The following is a 16,441-nucleotide window of genomic DNA, read 5'->3' on the forward strand; positions in this document are numbered from 1 at the left end:
AGAGTAGAATGAGAGAGCTTCTGTAATAAAACTGTCAGGAGCACACCACCATTTTGAGATCCACGGCAGCGTGTCATGCAGGACGCATCTCCCTTCTACAAGTAATAAAGTGTTAAATGGTCTACTGAGCAGTGTTTTGTCTTCCATCAGATGCCTCTGAGGAATCAAAAAAACACGGTGAAGTGTTGATATTTAACACTACACAAAGTCATCAAGCAAATAACAATTAAATGACAGAAAAGTTTTTACTACAGAAATTTCTGTTTTTTACGACTACAGTTTAAAAAACGAAAGGAAAAACTGTCCAGTCTGGGCAGTGAGCTGTCAGGGATTTGTTTCTGTAATTTTACACATTTATTTCTTACGATTTAAGTACAAAGAGTCGTGCCAACAGATTTCTGTCTTTGTCACAGCAGCTTTTTCTTTATCATGTAGAAAAACAGTTAAATATGTCACTTCTTTACACTGACAGAAAGGGGAGTTTCATTGGTCCAGCCCACTGAAGTTTAAAGTGGGCTATATGTGGCCCGCCATGTAAAATGAGTCTAAATCTTCATGGTCTGAGAGATGTAGCCCACAAGAATGACTGAGGAATCAGGGCTGGACTGGGAGGAAATCGGCCCTGGAATTTTTGGTCTAGGTGGCCGATCATGATCACTCCAAAGAAAGAAAGAAATGCATAAAAAATCAAATCAACAGTGGTGTCAGAAAGTGTCACACTGTTCAGATCATCACATTTAAATATTACACAACAACAACACAAGTAAACACAAAATGCACTTTCTAAATGAAAATGTTTATTATTAAGATAAATTAACTGTGGTGTGTCACAGACCAGAAGATCCTCAGAAGCCAGACATCATGCCGGCATCCTAAGAAAATCAGACACAAATGAATTGAGATCTGTCAGTGTGGAAAAGGTTATAAAGCCATGTCTAAAGCTATGGGACTCCACCAAACCACAGTGAGAGCCATTATCCACAAATGGAAAACATGGAAACAGTGGTGAAGCTTCCTAGAAGCAGCTGGCCGTCCAGCCACGACGCATCCAAGAGGTCACCAAACAGCCCAGAACGAAGAGCTGCACGACCCACTCGTCTCAGTTAAGGTTCATCACAAGGGGGAAGTAACAAAGTACAAATACTTTGTACTTCTACTGTACTAAAGTATAACTTTAAGGTATCTGTACTTTACTGGAGTACTTTTTACTTTTCCTCAATACATTTTAAACACATGTCTGTAATTTGGACTGCTTACATTTTCTCGTTACTTTTGGTTTAACACATTTGCAGGGAGTTATTGTTTTTGTCACTCTGAGCCTTCAGTCCTCTTTGAAATAATCACCAGGGGACGTCACATACAAAGAGATGACGTGTGCCATAGTAAAGGGTCCAAGTGGGCCGCTGTGTGGTTTTGGTTTTTTGGCACAGCTGGTTGCTGGGGTTAGGGTTAGGGGGGTAACCCTAACCCTAACCCTTGCTGATTTCAGTTGTGTAAATCTACAAAGAGCCACTATAGCTGATTTTAGGGTTCCCCCACCTGCTAAATCACACTGTAAGATGGAAACCCTGCTGAGCAAAAGGAACAAAGGCTGCTCTCAGTTTTGCCAGAAAACATCTCGATGATCCCCGAGACTTTTGGGAAAATACTCTGTGGCCTGTTGAACTGTCTCTGCTGCTCGTCTGCAGAAGTGACGAGTATCTCAGCCACACACACAGTTAGCCTTTCGTTCTCATTCAGATTGTATCATTGACTTTAGGATCTGTTGTTTGATCTTTTCCTTCCATCTTTCCTGGTTTATTTCTCACCGATCTCACTTGCTACAGTGACTACAATAAAAACATCCCATTTGTGGAACAGCATATATGTGTCTGATCACTCTGCACTGCATGCTCAACACAAATCTCACCGCCAGAAAGGACCTCAGTCACAAAGAGAAAACCTCAACACATAATATATACAATACATAAATCCCAGCTGTCATAATGTGCACCAAAAAGGGATTAATACTGTTTTTTCTCAGTCCTTACAGCGCTTTCTGTCACTTAGAGCCAGTTAATGTCTCCAGACCAGCCCTAAAGCAGTGCTCCCTGATCTCTGAAAATGAATCCACTGTGAGTGTGTGAACAAATGTCATTGTCTTTAAGCCCCACAGATACAATCATAGTCTAACTGTACAATGCAATGTAGTCCAAATAATCCAGCACATATACAGCAGTTAAGAAAAGAGACAGAGGGGTCAGTGAGCAGGAACCTTTAACAATGCTACATTTTAGGTTTTATCTTTTACCAGATTCACACTCTTATTTTCTGTGTTCATGTATTTTAAATGAAATTAAAGCTAATTATAGCTTAATGGCAAGAAAATGAAAGTGGAATGTGCTAAAAATAGAGAATTATCCTTTTAAGTAAATCTAAATATTTTCATTCCTCTGTCTAAAAGAAGCTTCATCTCCTCTCTCTGTTTATACCAACTCTACTGTCTGACTGGCTTTTGGAGACTCAGATTTGAAGCCAAACAGAAAAATAGATATTGTTTCTACTGAATGTTTTCTAACAGTAAATATTTTTCTAACATTTGTTTCCAGTTTCCGTCCTTCCATGTGTTGTCCCTTAATCTGAACTGGAACCAAATGAAGCAGAGTGTAATCACCTCCTACGAGCCATCCTGTCACAGTGAGTGGAAGCTACAGTATCATATACTGGCTCTTTGTGATTTACAATGTGAGCTCTTCATGGTGGCCTAAACAAACTGTGTGCATGCTCTTGTTGTTAAAGGGAATCATCCTGCAAAGCCACAAGTCAGCGTCACCTCTGTTTCCTGCTTGTCCAAAGTGAACAGTCATGAAAAGATCAATTCATATTCATCAATTCAATTCATACAGCAGTGAAGTGCAGTGGAAGCAGCAGGATCAGTCATGGATGCACAAGTTTGTTTGTTTTGTGGAACCACAGGGGAGTCTGGAGTGACTGGAGCCCCACTGGATCATCACCAGTAGGAAGAAAATAAAAACAACCATGTGGAACATTTTTGTAGAATTGTTGCAAATTTTCCAGCACACACTGGATGTGATCTGGGAATGTAGTTTCTTGCAACGTGTACTCAGATATTTATGCAATACTTATGTAAGAATGCTGTTTGTTGACTTCAGCTCAGCATTCAGTACAGTTATTCCCTCCAAGCTGGTCACCAAACTTGTGGATCTTGGACTCAGCAACTCCATCTGTACCTGGATCATGGACTTTCTGACCAACAGACCCCAGCATGTTAGGCCAGGCCATAACTGCTCTACCACCATCACACTCACACTGGCACTTCACAGGGCTGTGTGCTGAGACCATTCCTCTATGACTGCAGACCTAGGGTACGGATCCAACTCCATCATCAAGTCTGCAGATGACACCGCGGTGACTGTCTCATCAGTGACAACGATGAGACTGGCTACAGGGAAGACGTAAAGCACCTAGCTGTGTGGTGCTGACAATAACCTGCTCCTGAATACCAGCAAAACCAAAGACCTCATTGTGGACTTCAGGAGGGAGAAGCGAGATACCCGTGTCCCCATCTACATAAATGGCACAGCTGTTGAACGGGTCTCCAGCTTCAAGTTCTAGGGGACCCACATCTTTGAGAATCTGTCCTGGTCAACTAACACCTCCAGCCTGGTCAAGAAGGCCCATCAGCGCCTTTTTTTCTTTAGGATACTGAAGAAGAACCACCTGTCTACTGACATACTGGTTAACTTCTACCGCTGTGCGATAGAGAGCATCCTGACCAACTGTGTCACAGTCTGGTATGGGAACTGCTCTGTTGCTGACCGCAAGGCACTGCAGCGGGTGGTGAAAGCCGGCCAAGGCATCACAGGGACTCCACTTCCTGCCATTGAGGATGTCCACAAGAAGAGATGTCTACGCCGAGCACGCATCATTCTCAGGGACTCCTCTCATCCTGCCTCCAGCTCCTGTCCTCCAGAAGGCGCTACAGGAGCCTTCAAACTAAAACCAGCAGGTTTAGGAACAGCTTCTTCCCCACAGCTGTCACCCTACTGAACTCAGTCCCCCGCACGTTTCCATCCACACTCACTGAACCCTTCTACACTCCTCCTCCCAGTGACCGTGATCATTTCATTCTCAACCTTCACCATATGCTCACATTGGTTACTGCTATAGTTTTAGGACACTGACAGAGTATAGTCTCTGTTATAGTGTCTATTATAGTCTGTTCAGAGAGCTATGCTTCCACTGCTGTAGATATAGTCATAGCACTCTGTAGATCTGTTTAACTCACACTGATATATCTGTATATATGTAGCACATCTGTATATTTGTTCATGGTACACCTGTATATCTGCCCGTCTGTACAGCAATATAGAACATCTATATGCTATACATTTGTCTGAACTTCAGCTGTATATTTGGTCTCTCTGTTCATAACTATTTCACCATTCTGTATATATCAGTACATCTGTATATTTGCTCTTATTGCACTTACTGATTAGATGCAAACTGTATTTTGTTACCCTGTATTTAGACATGTGTAATGACAGTAAAGTTGAATTCTAAATGCTATCCTAAACATTTAAACAAAAGCAGCTACACAGCTACAGGAGTTTTTAGAAGTGATTTTTAGAAGGCCAGTAAAGAGAGCATGGAGACAGATGGAGGATGCCAAATCCACTGAATCTACACACTTCCTGTTTCCACCTCATCCTTCCGGTGCTCTACTATACTCTCTGCTCTCTCTACCACAACTGCCTTTGAACTTGCCTGGGCCAGGTCTGAGTCCAGCTTTGCCAGGTCACATGACACAGGGGTGTGCTCTGATGTCAGCAGGCAGGTCAGTGGAGCCCTCTGGTGATGGATATATGGCAGTGAAACAGGAGGAGGCCTGAGAACAGACAGCAGACTTAACCAGCAGGACAAAGTAGCATGTAGTACTTGAAGGACTCATCACAGCCAATCAGTTCTCAGGAAAATGGAACATCACATAAATGTTTCTCTTCTTTGATTTTCATCAATATATTTCCTTTGATATATCTTCTGTCAATATTTATTGCTTATTAGAAGCTCATAGGCAGTTCCTGTCACTCTACAATAAAATACTGTAAAGGCTGCCCTCTCTGCCCTCCCACTAGCTGACCTAACTGACACAAGTAAACCATGCTAAGATACCCTACAAGGACTAAGGTTCTTGGCCACATACATATAGATTTGCGTGGCTGTAGAAATCCATGCCATGAAGCTCCCAGTGCACATTTTTGATGCTTCTGTCTGTGGCAGAGGAGGTTTGGAGCTCTGCAGAGCCTTGGTGACTTTTACTGACTGTGCACCCCTACCCATTTATTATGAACAAACAGCACAACTGTTTGTGCTTTTTTCTATATTACACATGCATGATTTAGATTTATACTTATGTGGCAAAAACAATTTTGAAAACACTGGAAAGACCTCAAGACATTTTTTATTTTGCTTTCTATGCTAATAGGCTGATGGTGTATATTTTACCCTGGGTGTGTTTAATAAAATTAAAAGTGTTGCTCACACACATAAAGAACATTAAGGTTAAGTAAAGATTAAGTAAAGGATAGAGCCCAGAACATGATATTTTGAACCAACTTTGAATAATTAAGGGAACAATAGATGAACACAGTAGATTATTGAGGTGTAGCAGAGAGAGGCGTTTTGTTTTCTATCCTTTACAGGAGAAGATTCCAGAACCACAGCGACCACAGGGGTGGCGAGAATCCAGGAAGCCTCAGACCAACCGGAACCAACCAGAAAAAGAAGCGCAGAGCACAGAGAAGCACAGTTCCAGAAAATGTGTTGTTTAGGAGACTAAAAGCTTGTTAGATACAGGTTAAATGTGACCATAAAATAATAAGGAGTAATGATAGGGACTTTAGTAATAGTTTGCAGGATTTCTATGTTATGTAAATTGCCCACACACAGTGTTCAGGCCGGATGTGCGCTACCCGTTAAAGGGGGCGAAGAAACCAGGCCTAAGTTTTAAAGAGGAAACAGGTTAACTTTATAGAGGCTGTTTCCAAAGAGTGACAAAAGTAATGTAGGCCCGTTTACCAGAAAAAGTTAATTATATTTGATTGGATTCTACCGTGAGCAGTGAGGGAAGTCAGAAGTGGGTTTAAACTGGGATTCTACTTAAAAAGTAGTTTACAGCCCAGCGCAAACATGAGGTGCTGTCTAAGAGCTTGATCTTTGTTATATTTTAGCTATTATTGTCACATGAAAGTAAAACTTAATGGGATAAATTAGGAATTATGTTGTGTTTCTTGGGGAAACACAAAAAGGGGGTGAACTGTCATGTAATTAATATATATTCTTAATGCTTATTTTCTGTTTATATTGTTTTATAGAGCCCAGTGTAGGAAAACGCCCTTGTGAGTTAGAATGTAGGCCAAAAGTCACAGAGTAGACTGCACGTCTTGTGCAGAGAACAGGAAGTTTCAGTGCACAGGCATATTAATAAATCAGACACAGAAAAGAGGAACTTGTTCCATATAAGGGTTTGTTTGTATCGAAACTATGGGTGACGTGTTGAAAAATATATATAGCGAGACAGGCTCCTGATGCCCCAGACGTGAGCTGGCGTTTCCATGTGTGCTCAGTCTCCATTTTCCGGAAAATGTAAAATTAAAGATCATTTTTTGAGTTAGACCATTCGGAGCCGTGTCTCTCTTTGCTGAAAAGAATACAAAGAACTGGAATTTAATAAAACAAAAATTCCCACCAAGGCTTTTCAGTGTGAAATTTAGTATGTAGAAAAAATACCTGTGCCAGGTTGTCTCCATCTAGTGGTGAACATGGCCTTACCACTACATCAGGTGAGTTTTTCTCTGTGCACAGTAACACAAAACTGTGTCGCTGTGGCTCAGGTGGTAGAGCAGATCAGCTTCTGATTGGAAGGTTGGTGGTTTGATCCTTGGCTTTCCTAGTCTGCATGCCAAATATCCTTGGGCAAGATACTAACCCCAAGTTGCCCTCTGATGCGTTCATCGGAGTATGAATGTAGTTTAGTTTGCACTTGAGTTTAGAAGTGCTTGTATGAGTGGGTGTGAATGAGGCATGTTGTATAGCGCTTTGAGTACTCCGGGAGAGTAGAAAAGCGCTATGTAAGAATCAGTCCATTTACAAAACTCATTTAACAATGCAAACTATTTAAAAAATGATGTAGGCAGATCAAGACAATGTTACAGATTCAGTAAGAACGGAAGTTTATCGCAATCCTTCAAATATGCAGGGCGTCACACTAACACAGCTGCTTATGTCCAGCATCGCTCTGTTATTATCAATTTGATTCAAAATGTGTCCAGCTTAATGTCTTAAACTAAACTGGCATTAAAGTTTCAATGAACTAAAGTGGTCCCCCTGAGTCAGCACCCAGATAGCTCGTATCTTTGAAAAATGTGGCCATAAATACGAGCGCTGCTAGGATCTTAAAACACTGGGACTACATCCAGATCTGAAATCTTTGGAAGTTTCACTCAGTAACAGCACCTTTTTAATATTATTGACTATATTTTATAGTCACATTTATATAAAAAGTCAAACATTATACGTTAGCTAAAGGTTGAAGTCACAGAATTATACTGAACAATCAATGCAATTTGAGTTCTTCTTGTTTGTATTATATATTTGATTTATTGTAAGCAGTGGGAGTAAAACCTAAAGAAAAAATAGTAAAAATATGAATGAATCTCTGCTCTTACAGCTTTTATTGTGCCATAATGTCTCCTTTGAAACTGTCCTCTTGCTCGTCTTTTGGATGCTCACCTCTTCTTCACCTTTCCTGTTCCTTTCACCAAACTGCTGCACTCTTGTTCTCTGCTCTCGCCTCCTGTTCTGGTTAGAATTAGAAAGCAGTCAGCATGTGCCAAACAAACTCCCCCCAAATCGATCATGTTTGATATGATGATGAGGTTTTTAACATCTTATTTATCAAATTATTTAATACACTGTACCAATCAATTATTAAACAAATATCATGCCATAAGAGCTAAATGGCCATCAAAGAAAATCCTTAATGCCTAATACAGGACAGGCCAACATTTAATGCAGCCACAGATGGACATCAGTCAGCTTTCTGCACTTTCCATCTGATCACATCTGTCCTCAAAGTCATGTCACTTCCTCTTTGGTTCATTTATGTTTACTTTTAAATTTGCAGTTAAAATAACTTTAGTGACATGGTGCACAAATTATTTGCTGTGGACTGCTGGCTTATCTTGGTTACTTAAGTTAGTATTTTTAAAGGTGCAGTCAGTCATTTTTTAGGTTATTTGATAGAAAAAAAGGATCTTGTACTCATAAACAAACACAGAATAGTAGATAACAATGAGACATTTTTAAACGTGTCACTGGTCACTGCTTAATTCCTCATTATTTAAGCATTACTCATCCTTAGGATGTCATTTATAAATACAGATATACATTCTTAGAAAGAACCACTTCTGAGCCTGATCTCCTTACTCCAAGGAGCTTTTCTGAGTTATCATTGTGCCAGAGGAGGAGGGCATCCACTACTTCTTTCATTTCACCTGAGTTCACCTGTGGGAAAGCACAGGGCCCAATCCCCTGAATATTTATTTGAATTCAGGAGTACTAGGGAACTAATCTTGGGTGATTACTGACTTATCTGACTAAAGCCAATGAACCAGAGAAATTCTAAACTCTTAAACATCCCAGGGATATCTGAACTTACGTCTGCACCTTCAGACTCCAGATATGAAGGATCATACCTGTTTTACCTCCAGCGTTGTGCCAAAAAGTCTGACAAAAACTGATTTCCAATGTCTTCACTTATATTGGTAAATAGACTTTAGTGAGCATGATTCACAAAAGGGTATATATCAAATTTAATAACGACCCATTTTTTCAAGTATATTTATAACTCTGTGTTATTGTAACTACATTAAAACCAACCCAGTCCTTTTGGGACACTTAAAATATGTTTACAAAACTATTATTATATTTGTTGCAATTTCTGCTGTCCTCTTGGCCAGACTGCTCTTTAAAAGAGCCATTTTAATGTCAAATGAATGAATAAGAAGTAAAAATCACTGCCAAAAACTGATTGCAGCTTCTACCTTGTGACAGGAATGTTATTTGTGGCACAAGATAACTCAATATCACTCATGAGGGATACATTTGACATGTTTCACATATTATAGACCAAAAAGTTGTCTATAGCAGTTTAAATATGATCAACTGGTTTTTGACAAATACCAGAAATTAGTTTATGGCAGATATGACTTTCTGACACAACAACAACAAACAATGTCGGACTCTGTAGTTTTCTCTGGTCCCCTCCCCAATCAGACCAGGAGTGACATGTTTAGCCGCATGTTCTCCTTAAATTGCTGGCTGTCTGAGTGGTGTCCCAGAAACGATGTGGGCTTCATAGATAATTGGCAAACCTTCTGGAGGAAACCTGGTCTTGTTAGGAGAGACGGCATCCATCCCACTTTGGATGGAGCAGCTCTCATTTCTAGAAATATGGACCAATTTATTAAACTCCCCAAAATATGACTATCCAGAGTTGGGACCAGGAAGCAGAGTTGCAGTCTTACACGCCTCTCTGCAGCTTCTCTCCTCCTGGTACCCCCCCCCCAAAAACCCATCTCCATAGAGACTGTGTCAGCTCCCAAACAGACAAAAACAAACTAAAAACCAGCAATAAACAACTTAAACATAAAAATCACAAAGAAAGAACAATACAGTATCCACATCTGAACCAAAGAGTAAAACAGTGAAATGTGGATTATTAAATATTAGGTCTCTCTCCTCCAAGTCTCTGTTAGTATATGACTTAATAATTGATCAACAAATCGATTTACTCTGCCTTACAGAAACCTGGTTGCAGCAGGATGAGTATGTTAGTTTAAATGAATCAACACCCCGAGTCATTCTAACTACCAGAAATCCCAAGCACAGGCCGAGGGGCGGTGTGGCAGCAATTTTTCACACCAGCCTATTAATTAACGAAAGACCAAGACAGACTTTTAATTCATTTGAAAGCCTGATGCTTAGCCTCGTCCACCCCAGCTGTAAAACTCAGAAACCAGTCTTACTTGTTATCATCTATCGTCCACCTGGGCCTTACACAGAGTTTCTCTCTGATTTCTCAGACTTTTATCTGATTTAGTGCTCAGCTCAGATAAAATAATTATTGTGGGTGATTTTAACATCCATGTAGATGCTAAAATGACAGCCTCAACATCGCATTTAATCTGTTATTAGACTCAATTGGCTTCTCTCAGAATGTAAAAGAACCCACCCACCACTTTAATCACACTCTAGATCTTGTTTTAACATATGGCATAGAAACTGAACATTTAACAGTGTTTCCTGAAAACCCTCTGCTGTCTGATCATTTCCTGATAACATTTACATTTACAATAATTGATTACACAGCAGTGGAGAGTAGACTTTATCAAAGTAGATGTCTTTCTGAAAGTGCTGTAACTAAGTTTAAGAATATAATCCACCCACTGTTATCATCTTCAATGCCCTGTACCAACACAGAGCAGAGCAGCTACCTGAACGCTACTCCAACAGAGGTTGATTATCTTGTTAATAATTTTACCTTCTCACTACGTACGACTCTGGATACTGTAGCTCCTGTGAAAACTAAGGCCTCAAATCAGAAGTACCTGACTCCGTGGTATAATTCTCAAACACGTAGCCTAAAGCAGATAACTCGTAAGCTGGAGAGGAAATGGCGTCACAAATTTAGAGGATCATCATTTAGCCTGGAGAAATAGTTTGCTGCTTTATAAGAAAGCCCTCCGCAAAGCCAGAACATCTTACTATTCATCACTGATTGAAGAAAATAAGAACAACCCCAGGTTTCTCTTCAGCACTGTAGCCAGGCTGACAAACAGTCAGAGCTCTACTGAGCCAACAATCCCTTTAACGTTAACTAGTAATGACTTCATGAACTTCTTCACAAATAAAATTTTTATCATTAGAGAAAAAATTACCAATAATCATCCCACAGATGTAATATTATCTACAGCTACTTTTAGTACCATCGATGTTAAGTTAGACTCTTTTCTCCAATTGATCTTTCTGAGTTAACTTCAATAATTAATTCCTCCAAACCATCAACGTGTCTTTTAGACCCCATTCCTACAAAACTGCTCAAAGAAGTCCTGCCATTAATTAATTCTTCAATCTTAAGTATGATCAACCTATCTCTAATAATCGGCTATGTACCACAGGCCTTCAAGGTGGCTGTAGTTAAACCTTTACTCAAAAAGCATCTCTAGACCCAGCAGTCTTAGCTAATTACAGGCCAATTTCCAACCTTCCTTTTATATCAAAAATCCTTGAAAGAGTAGTTGTCAAACAGCTAACAGATCATCTGCAGAGGAATGGCTTATTTGAAGAGTTTCAGTCAGGTTTCAGAGCTCATCACAGCACAGAAACAGCTTTAGTGAAGGTTACAAATGATCTTCTTATGGCCTCTGACAGTGGACTCATCTCTGTGCTTGTCCTGCTAGACCTCAGTGCTGCATTCGATACTGTTGACCATAATATCCTATTAGAGCGATTAGAACATGCTGTAGGTATTACAGGTACTGCACTGCAGTGGTTTGTATCATATCTATCTAATAGACTCCAATTTGTTCATGTAAATGGAGAGCCCTCTTCACACACTAGGGTCAATTATGATGTTCCACAGGGTTCAGTGCTAGGACCAATTCTATTTACATTATACATGCTTCCCTTAGGCAGCATCATTAGAAGACATAGCATACATTTTCACTGCTATGCAGATGACACGCAGCTCTATCTATCCATGAAGCCAGGTAACACACACCAATTAGTTAAACTGCAGGAATGTCTTAAAGACATAAAGACCTGGATGTCCGCTAACTTTCTGCTTCTTAATTCAGATAAAACTGAGGTTATTGTACTCAGCCCTGAAAATCTTAGAAATATGGTATCTAACCAGATTCTTACTCTGGATGGCATTACCTTGGCCTCCAGTAACACTGTGAGGAACCTTGAGTCATTTTTGACCAGGACATGTCCTTCAATGCACATATTAAACAAATATGTAAGACTGCTTTCTTCCATTTGCGCAACAACATCTAAAATTAGAAATATCCTGTCTCAGAGTGATGCTGAAAAACTAGTTCATGCATTTATTACTTCCAGGCTGGACTACTGTAATTCTTTATTATCAGGATGTCCTAAAACTCCCTGAAAAGTCTTCAGCTAATCCAAAATGCTGCAGCAAGAGTCCTGACAGGGACTAGAAAGAGAGAGCAGATTTCTCCTGTTTTGGCTTCCTTCATTGGCTTCCTGTTAAATCCAGAATTGAATTCAAAATCCTGCTCCTCACATACAAGGTCTTAAATAATCAGGCCCCATCTTATCTTAATGACCTTGTAGTACCATATCACCCTATTAGAGCACTTCGCTCTCGCTCTGCAGGCCTACTTGTTGTTCCTAGAGTATTTAAAAGTAGAATGGGAGGCAGAGCCTTCAGTTTTCAGGCCCCTCTTCTGTGGAACCAGCTTCCAGTTTGGATTCGGGAGACAGACACTATCTCTACTTTCAAGATTAGGCTTAAAACTTTCCTTTTGCTAAAGCATATAGTTAGGGCTGGACCAGGTGACCCTGAATCCTCCCTTAGTTATGCTGCAATAGACGTGAGGCTGCCGGGATTCCCATGATGCATTGAGTTTTTCCTTTCCAGCCACTCACTATGTGTTAATAGACCCTCTGCATCGAATCATATCTGTTATTAATTTCTGTCTCTCTTCCACAGCATGTCATTCATCCTGTTTTCCTTCTTCACCCCAACCGGTCGCAGCAGATGGCCGCCCCTCCCTGAGCCTGGTTCTGCCGGAGGTTTCTTCCTGTTAAAAGGGAGTTTTTCCTTCCCACTGTCGCCAAAGTGCTTGCTCATAGGGGGTCATATGATATGATTGTTGGGGTTTCTCTGTATTTATTATTGTGCGATCTATTGTACAATATAAAGCGCCTTGAGGCGACTTTTGTTGTGATTTGGCGCTATATAAATAAAATTGAATTGAATTGAATTGAACACCGGCTAACTGACAAGACCTAGTTATAAACTAATATTACAGTTGAATATTATTGCACCTAACCTTAGGCTCCAGTATTCTAAAACTCACACTTCCCCTCAGATAAACAATATGATTATGTAACCAATATGTCAGCTTACCAAAGAACAGAGGACAATTTATTCAGGATGTGATGGCACTTTACCACCTGTGTCCAACATATCATACAAATTTCTGGACTGGAGCACGTACATCCTTAAAAACTCCAGGACTTCATCACAGCCTCTCTCACATCCGCTTTACTTAAATAACACTGGGTGAATATGTTTGTAGCAGGATAAAATTAGGGTCCCTTACATGAATGGGATTTAAACAGGGAGAAAGAAGAAAAACATTGGCATCAGTTACCAACACATCACTTAATATCAAATTGAGACTCACTTTTGTTTAACCCTGGAATATGTGAACATATGACTTATTGAGTCCTTTCTCAGTCCATGGGTTGTAAAAGTGCAACATCCTCCATCCATAGTAAGAGAAAGTGTCTGTGGCAATAACCAAAATGTCTCCATACAGCCTTTGTGAATAAGAAAATAGCTGGCCAAGAAAATATATATTAAAAAAAAAATTTAAAAAAATGTATAGAGCTAAATATGAAACGTGTCTGTGAGTCCTTCAGTCCAAATACTCGAGGTCGAGAAGAATATGTAGCAGCCGCTGATCCCTCAGTGGCACCAGTAAGACGGCAGGACAGCAGGGCTAATTCCACAGCAGAAAAGTCTCCTCCACTGCTAGCAGGAGAATGAAACATGAGTATTTTAAAGGTACTGCGTGTACAGATATCACCGCTGGCTCACAAAAGCTTGCTCTGACACAGCTACAGACCATGTGTGCTCATAGCCCCTAAACAACAACAGTGCAGTCTGCTAGTTCAAATGCACAACATGAATGACAACTTACTGTACACTGAACACACATTGCTCACTGAGTTAGGTCCTTCTTGCACCTTTTTAAAAACACATCCCTTTAGCTTACATCTTAAAAGTAGTGCAAGCCATATGGGTTTATATTCCAAACAGTGACACACGAACTTGATCACCGAAGTCCGCTTAACATGGCTGCTAATTTTCAAGCTTACTAGCTTATTCACGATTAGCACACTAATAATCATCATTAACCACACATCATAACATAACCAAACGATAACATATAGAAAGAAACAATGTACGTATAAAACACCAATTCTTACCTAGCAGGAGAATAAATGTACAGATGTCACTGCTGGCTCACATGAGCTACCTCTGAGAACCGCCACAGTTGACTGTCGCGAAAGAGTCGTAAATCAGCGGCATTGTAAAACTTAAACTTTTTCCAGGGCATGTTAAAAACAAAACACCAAACAGATGTACTGAATATTAAACGGTATCAAACGACTAAATTAATACAGGGTTACAATTACATTCTACCATCGTCACATCGAGAGTTTATTCATTAATCATCAGAGTTCAACAATGTTACATCCAGTTGAAAGCAGCTTCACTAACGCCAGCCAAAACAGGCTAACAGTATATAAGAGCACAAAAACAGCCGTGCTTATCAACAGCTCGACATATCCTCAACAACTCACCTCAGTATGGCTGCCATCGGTCACCTGTCAACCTCTTCCATAAAATGAACTCTTACGCGGTACACTATACACATATACAGTATATTGATTTTATTTGGATTTAGAGTTTAACCTGAAATCTTCTGTTGCTGAGCAGCAGAGCTCCAAAGCGTCCCCCTGTAAACATGGTTACGCAGAGGCGTTAGTGTTCCAACTGTGACGTCACAGAAGAGAACCTGTGTCAAACTGATACCTGGATGAGCCTGCAACGTTTATTGGCACTTCTCTGCTGAGATCCGGAGTACGAATCCCTGGCGCCCAGGAATAAGATGAGTTGCTGTGTTTTTCACGGGGAAAACTAATTAACATGGAATAACGTCAGTCTTAGATGGAAAAAAAAAAAGATGCAAGCAAAAGAGGACAGCAGATTGAGAAGAGATTTCTTCAAACGGTAAGGAGCTTCTACCAAGTGACATAGTTGGACTCATTATCGGGCATACCGGCATTTGCCCGGTGAGCCGATGGTCATTTTTCTTTTTTATGGGCCGATGGGGTTTTTTTTGGTTGTTGTTGTTGTTGTTGTTATTTGTTTTTTTCGTAACGGTATAAACGCTGAAAGGTGGTGGATTGGCCAGATGCTGGGAGATGTGTAAAAATAACTCAATTGTTTGGTAGTGGCTATTGCGGAGCTTTCACAAATTGAGTAACATTAGCAAGTGGTGGAGGCCAGCAGGTGCAACAGGCAATCACTTTTTGGCACAACAACGGAAAGGGGAGGCAGGGGGAGGAGAGACCCGAGGCGGCCGCAGGTGTCGGTCCCAGTATCAGGGGAAATGAACTTCAGGTGAGAACTTATGACCTGCAGTCTATCTGGGTCAGATATAAACCAAATTTAAGTGTAGTTTATTTTCCTTATGCTGACTTTTTACAGTCAGTTACACCAGGGCTGGACTGGGACAAAAAATCGGCCCGGGCATTTTGACTGGAGACCGGCCCACCAGGTATTATAGGAAAAACCATAAAGCCTTTGAATGAAAACAAACGCTGTTGTCACAGTGATGTACACTGTCCTGTTGGTATATATGTATCAATCTAATAAACTACACCATCCTCCCTATTCTGGTATTCTAAACAATACTTAGCTGAAACCCAAAGACTGCTTGGTCAAGTTAACCTCCTGAACTATCTACAACACATGGTGGAAACCTGAAATTAAGACAGAGAAGACTAGAGGTGAGACATGATCATAACTAGTGTGATCCCACCCCCCCAATTAGAGTCCAGGCCTGGGCAGAAGAAGTTGAAGCCTGGGCCTGGACACGCGATGGTGAAGGAGAGAAAGAGTGATCGCCGCCACAATTAGAGTCCGGGCCTGGGCAGAAGAAGTTGAAGCCTGGGCCTGGACACGCAATGGTGAACGAGAGAAAGAGTGATCCCGCCCCCCAATTAGAGTCCGGGCCTGGGCAGAAGAAGTTGAAGCCTGAACCTGGACACGCGATGGTGAAGGAGAGAAAGAGTGATCCCGCCCCCCAATTAGAGTCCGGGTCTGGGCAGAAAAAATTGAAGCCTGGGCCTGGACACGCGATGGTGAAGGAGAGACAGAGAGATCCCCGCCCCCCTAATTAGAGTCCGGGCCTGGGCAGAAGAAGTTGAAGCCTGGGCCTGGACACGCGATGGTGAAGGAGAGACAGAGTGATCCCACCCCCCCAATTAGAGTCCAGGCCTGGGCAGAAGAAATTGAAGCCTGGGCCTGGACACGCGATGGTGAAGGAGAGAC

The 16,441-nt window shown here is 41.0% G+C and overlaps 1 protein-coding gene across 6 annotated transcripts in view; it reads right to left on the reverse strand.

Moving 5' to 3' along the window:
* Window positions 1-780: 780 nt before the first annotated feature.
* The window catches only part of LOC116335503 (arf-GAP with Rho-GAP domain, ANK repeat and PH domain-containing protein 3-like), a 66,039-nt gene continuing 50,378 nt past the window's right edge, over window positions 781-16,441 (reverse strand). Inside the window, exons 10-12 of one of the 6 annotated variants that reach the window (XR_005610397.1) lie at window positions 7,728-7,855; window positions 4,768-4,888; window positions 781-872 (exon numbers count right to left, since the gene is read on the reverse strand). Coding sequence is in view for 3 of the 6 variants with exons in the window: in XM_039607390.1 (XP_039463324.1) it covers window positions 846-872; window positions 4,768-4,888; window positions 7,792-7,860 (217 nt within the window). In the remaining 3 variants the exon portion in view is untranslated. Of the gene's footprint in view, window positions 873-4,767; window positions 4,889-6,794; window positions 6,855-7,727; window positions 7,861-16,441 lie in introns of those variants that run through there. The other 5 variants (XM_039607391.1, XM_039607390.1, XR_005610398.1 and 2 more) reach the window with 5 other exon arrangements.

Source organism: Oreochromis aureus, linkage group 23 (assembly GCF_013358895.1).
Source record: "Oreochromis aureus strain Israel breed Guangdong linkage group 23, ZZ_aureus, whole genome shotgun sequence".
NCBI classification, from domain to species: Eukaryota; Metazoa; Chordata; class Actinopteri; order Cichliformes; family Cichlidae; genus Oreochromis; species Oreochromis aureus.